General features: G+C 58.0%; 1 protein-coding gene across 1 annotated transcript; it reads left to right on the forward strand.

The window, feature by feature from the left end:
- The first annotated feature begins 493 nt into the window (after nt 1-493).
- APLNR (apelin receptor) lies at nt 494-4,156 on the forward strand. Its single transcript, XM_030864400.2, has one exon. The coding sequence runs from the start codon at nt 755-757 to the stop codon at nt 1,904-1,906; it is 1,152 nt and encodes a 383-aa protein (XP_030720260.1). The 5' UTR covers nt 494-754; the 3' UTR covers nt 1,907-4,156.
- Nucleotides 4,157-4,971: the final 815 nt, after the last annotated feature.

Raw genomic sequence — 4,971 nt, forward strand, 5'->3', positions numbered from 1 at the left:
TGAGGGGAAGGATAGAGGGAAGTCTGCTCGGGGTGGGGCTGGGAGGGCGGGAGGGGAGGGGAGGGTGGAGGACGGAAGACAGACCGGCCTACCAGGAGGGCATGCCAGAGGCTGAGACCATCCTGCGAAATCTCACACCCTCCTCGCCCCCTCCCCGGCTCCAGCTCAGGCTGGGTTTCAATCTGCATAATTTGCCCCATTTAGAGGGCCTGGGAGGGGGTGAGAACAGGAGGGTGCAGAGGACTGAGGAGGGCTTCTCCAAACACCAGAGGAAACTGGAGGGAGAGAAACTGGGCCAGGAGGAGAGCAGGCTGCAAACCACAGATAACATTCTGCCCAGCACTGCAGGGGTCAATCTGGTCCACTTGCCCAGGGACAAGAAGGAAAAAAAAAAAAGTGGGCTGTAACTTCAAGATCCTAAGACTCACAAGTGAGGGGCTGGTCTGGAGGTGGGAGGAGGGAGGGACAGCCAAGGAGGAGACAGAGACTCAGGAGGGCGCGAGGAAGTGTCTGAGCTGAGGCTGGGGCAGGGCAGGAGCGGGTGGAGGGAAGCCTGCAGGAGGGAGGCATCCTTCAGGGTCCAGAGGAGCCAGAGGCAGCTCCATCTGCTGCTAGGAAGGGCTCTGGACACCTCCAGCCCTTCCCGCCTGCCCTCCGAGGCTCCAGCCAGCAGCTGAGGGTACTTGCTGAGTTGGCGCGACACAGCCACGGAGCTGGTACCCCCGGGACCCCGTGCCCGACTTGGCTCCCCAGCATGGAGGAAGGTGGCGATTTCGACAACTACTACGGGGTGGACAACCAGTCTGAGTGTGAGTACGCGGACTGGAAGTCCTCGGGGGCCCTCATCCCTGCCATCTACATGCTGGTGTTCCTGCTGGGCACCACGGGCAACGGCCTGGTGCTCTGGACCCTGTTTCGGAGCAGCCGCGAGAAGAGGCGCTCGGCTGACATCTTCATCGCCAGCCTGGCGGTGGCCGACCTGACTTTCGTGGTGACCCTGCCGCTGTGGGCCACCTACACGTACCGGGACTACGATTGGCCCTTCGGGGCGTTCGCCTGCAAGCTCAGCAGCTATCTCATCTTCGTCAACATGTACGCCAGCGTCTTCTGTCTCACCGGCCTCAGCTTCGACCGCTACCTGGCCATCGTGAGGCCCGTGGCCAACGCCCGGCTGCGGCTGCGGGTGAGCGGGGCCGCGGCCACGGCCGTCCTGTGGACGCTGGCTGCCCTCCTGGCCGTGCCGGTCATGGTGTTCCGCTCCACCGGCACCATCCTCCACGTGGAGAACAGCACCAGGGTGCAGTGCTTCATGGACTACTCCATGGTGGCCGGCCCGAGCTCCGAGTGGGCCTGGGAGGTGGGCCTGGGCGTCTCGTCCACCGCCGTGGGCTTCGTGGTGCCCTTCATCGTCATGCTCACCTGCTATTTCTTCATCGCCCAGACCATCGCCGGCCACTTCCGCAAGGAGCGCATCGAGGGCCTGCGGAAGCGGCGCCGTCTCCTGAGTATCATCGTGGTGCTGGTGTTGACGTTCGCCCTGTGCTGGACGCCCTACCACCTGGTGAAGACGCTCTACATGCTGGGCAGCCTGCTGCACTGGCCCTGCGACTTCGACATCTTCCTCCTGAACGTTTTCCCCTACTGCACCTGCATCAGCTACGTCAACAGCTGCCTCAACCCCTTCCTCTACGCCTTCTTCGACCTGCGCTTCCGCCAGGCCTGCGCCTCCGTGCTCTGCTGGGGACAGAGCAGGTGCGGGGGAGCCTCCCACAGCAGCAGTGGGGAGAAGTCGGCCAGCTACTCCTCCGGGCACAGCCAGGGGCCCGGCCCCGGCAGCGGGAAGGGCGGAGAGCCGACGCAGGAGAAATCCATCCCCTACAGCCAAGAGACCCTCGTGGTTGACTAGGGCTGGGATCGCGGGCGCCTGGTGCCCTCTGCCCGGCCCCAGCCTTTGCCCTTGCTCTCTGAAGGTCAGGTCGCCGGGGGCACCTTCTCTCTTGCACTTGACTCCTTTCCCTGCCTCCTGCCTGTGTCCTTGTCCTCCTTTTCCCTTTGCTCTGGTTCAGAGGTTTGTGGTTTAGTGGAGAGAGATTGAGCCCTGCAGACCCGGGCTCTGCCACTCAGTCTCTGTGAGACTGACCTTGCCGCAGTCTCTTCAACTCTCTGAGACGCAGTTTCTCTACGTGTATACAATGGAGAAACTAAAATGATGTGTGTGTCCTGGCTCAGTAAAAGTTCATTTCCCCCCAGCATTTTTCTTGGATCTGCAGCTTTTTTTCCTCCCCCCGTTTCCTTTTAGGTCTCTCGCCCCTCTTCCTCTCTCTGTTTCCCCCTTTCTCTCTGCAATTTTTACTCAGAATCCGTACCTCCTGGCTCCCACTCCCTCTCCCATAGCTCGTCTTCCTCGTTCAGTCCCTCCTTTCCATTTTTACTTCTTCGCTCTGAAGGGCTCCTAAGGGTTAAGACTCCTGAAGCTTGCAAACACTGCCCCTGTTCAAGCTCTTTGTCCGGTTCCCTGAGTGCCCCGGGAGGGAATGGGAGAATGGCCGAATGGCCGGGCAGGAGGCGGGCTGGGTGTCAGCAAAATGACTGCTCCCGTCTCTGCAGCTGAGGGCTCCAGAGCCTCCCTCCAAATTGGAGCGCTTTGCTGTCCTTTCAGGCACTGGAGGTAGAGCTGTCCACGAAGGCGGCCTCCCTTCCTGCAGCCCCTCCACGATGCCAACTAGATATGCTTTCTACAGATTTCCTTAGACCCTTTTATTTCATCCTCTATTTTCTGTGGGGACTGGAAGGCAATGGGGTTGATGAAGCAGCAGGCTCCTTGGTTTCATGATATGAATGGGGAGCTGGGAAGGGAAGATGGAGAAAGAGGGGGAGTCTGCATTTCGTCTAAATGCTGCTTGGGTTCCCTCCCCAAGTCCTCATCCCTCCAACCTCCTCCAGAACCGTGAGCCGCGGCTCTCTCCCTGTCTCTCCACCCCATCCCGACATCTCCAGGATGTTTTTCTTGGGCACTGGTGTGAGTGGGTGCCAGGGGTCACTTTGGTGGGGGTGGGACGCTTGCTTTGTGTGCGCACATGTGTGTAAACGAGGATGAGCATCGCACGGAGAGTGGTGTGCCCGTGTTACTTGTCACTTGGATGAACTCACCCGCCCCCCCCCCCCCCGCCCCACTCTCCAGATCTCTGCTCTTCACCCAATATCCCTGAGGGAAGAAGGGACATGCTGAGGCAATTTAGAATAAAAATGAGTCCACCCCCACTGGATCTGGGGGCTCTGACGGCTGGTCCGCGCTTTAAGAGAGAAGTCTGTGTTTGTGCCCAGGCTCCCTCTAGGGAGATCCCTTCCCAAAGCAGCTGGCGCCCAAAGCTTGGGGAAGTCTTGTGCTCTGGGTCCCTGCGCCGCTGTCCTTAGTTCTATGAGGGAAATGGGAGCTTCCCTTGACCCCTTTCCCAAGCCTGCCAACCTTGCTTTGAATTTATAAGCATCTCCTTCATCACTATTTTTCCAGGGTCAGTAGCCCTCTTCCTAAAGGGGGACACCTGCTTGCCATGTGGTGGAAAGCACTGGGTGGGTTTTTTTCTCACCTCCCGTCAGGATCAGACTGCTTGGCTTCTTGGGGGGCTGGGAACGGGGACTGGAGCGGTCATAGCAAGACTGGTGGCATGACAGCCACACCGCCAGAGAGGCTTTGAGGATGAAGATGCTTGTGGGGCCTTTGTGCACCGAGGGCAGGGTGTGTATGTTCCGGGTTTTGTTCTTGGAGGACTCTGGACGTGAAGGACAAGACATGAGCCATGGAGGCAGGAAGAGCCCAGCTTGATGTCAGTGGACATCTTGACCCTGGGTGGGATGGAGCCAGCTCTGGGAGCAGAGGGAGGGGAAGAAGGGAAGGGACTTAGCTCATTCTTCCCATCTCAGGCCAGAATCTTCCACAGACAGACTCACTTTCTCAGTCCAGGGCTGTCCCCAAAGCCTCCATTCAAGGCTGGAGGAAGCTCCCAGAAGGGAAGAGGTGCCCCCTGAGGCCCCGTCGGTGATCCTGGACAGAGGGTGGAGGAGGCTGCCGGCTGCCCCACTTGCCCCTTCTTTGGAACGTCTATGCTATTTTTTGACCCTGTTAGTCACTGCGGTTCATCAAATAAACCTTTTTGTGTGTGTGTGTAACTATTGTGTCCGAAGCCTTTTCTCACACTCGTGTCTTGGGATAAGGAAGGGACCCCTAGTTTGCAAATGTTATGGTGGGAAGTGGGGCGAGTAGGCTGAGGGGAGCAGTGCGGAGAAGACGACCTAAAAGGAGTTGAGTGGGAAACTGGAGAGGAAGCTGGGGGGTGGGGCGGCGAGAAGATGGAGAAAATAGACGCCAGAGAAGGGACAGGATCGGAGTGAGAACAGGGAAGACGGCAGAGGAAATAAAGGGACAGGGTGCCGCTAAGCTTTTGTGCTCTGAAAAGCCGTGGAATCAGTGGGCACACACGTCGGAGCCCAGAGCACAGGTCTAGGGGAGAAGTACCAACATTTCTTCCCATGGAGGTAGACCTATCACTCATTCGTTCATTTGCCCCTTTGTTCATTTATCATCTGCTATAGACTCATTCATTCATTCACTCATTCAGTATCACACGAGCGTCCATTCAGTCCTCAGGTGGTCACCATCTTCCACAAAGACCTCCAAGTCCCAGTGATGTTTGCAGATGACCCCCAAGCAATCTGCATAGTAGAACAGAGAGTAGCGTTTCACCACCATTCTCTCCTGGAACCGCTGCAGCCCTCTGAGAGGGACACTTTCACCTCATTTTGCTAATAAGGGAGTGGAGGCTCAGAGAATTTGGTCAGGTACCTTGACCAAGGTTACACAGCAATTACATGGAAGAACCAGGCCTGGAGCCGGCTGCCTCTGTCCAACTCCAAAGCCCACGTTCTTAACCAGAGTTTCTCCAAAAGTCCAAATGAGGCAGTGCCAGGCGGTTG

The sequence above is a fragment of the Globicephala melas genome, chromosome 8 (genome assembly GCF_963455315.2).
Source record: "Globicephala melas chromosome 8, mGloMel1.2, whole genome shotgun sequence".
NCBI classification, from domain to species: domain Eukaryota; kingdom Metazoa; phylum Chordata; class Mammalia; order Artiodactyla; family Delphinidae; genus Globicephala; species Globicephala melas.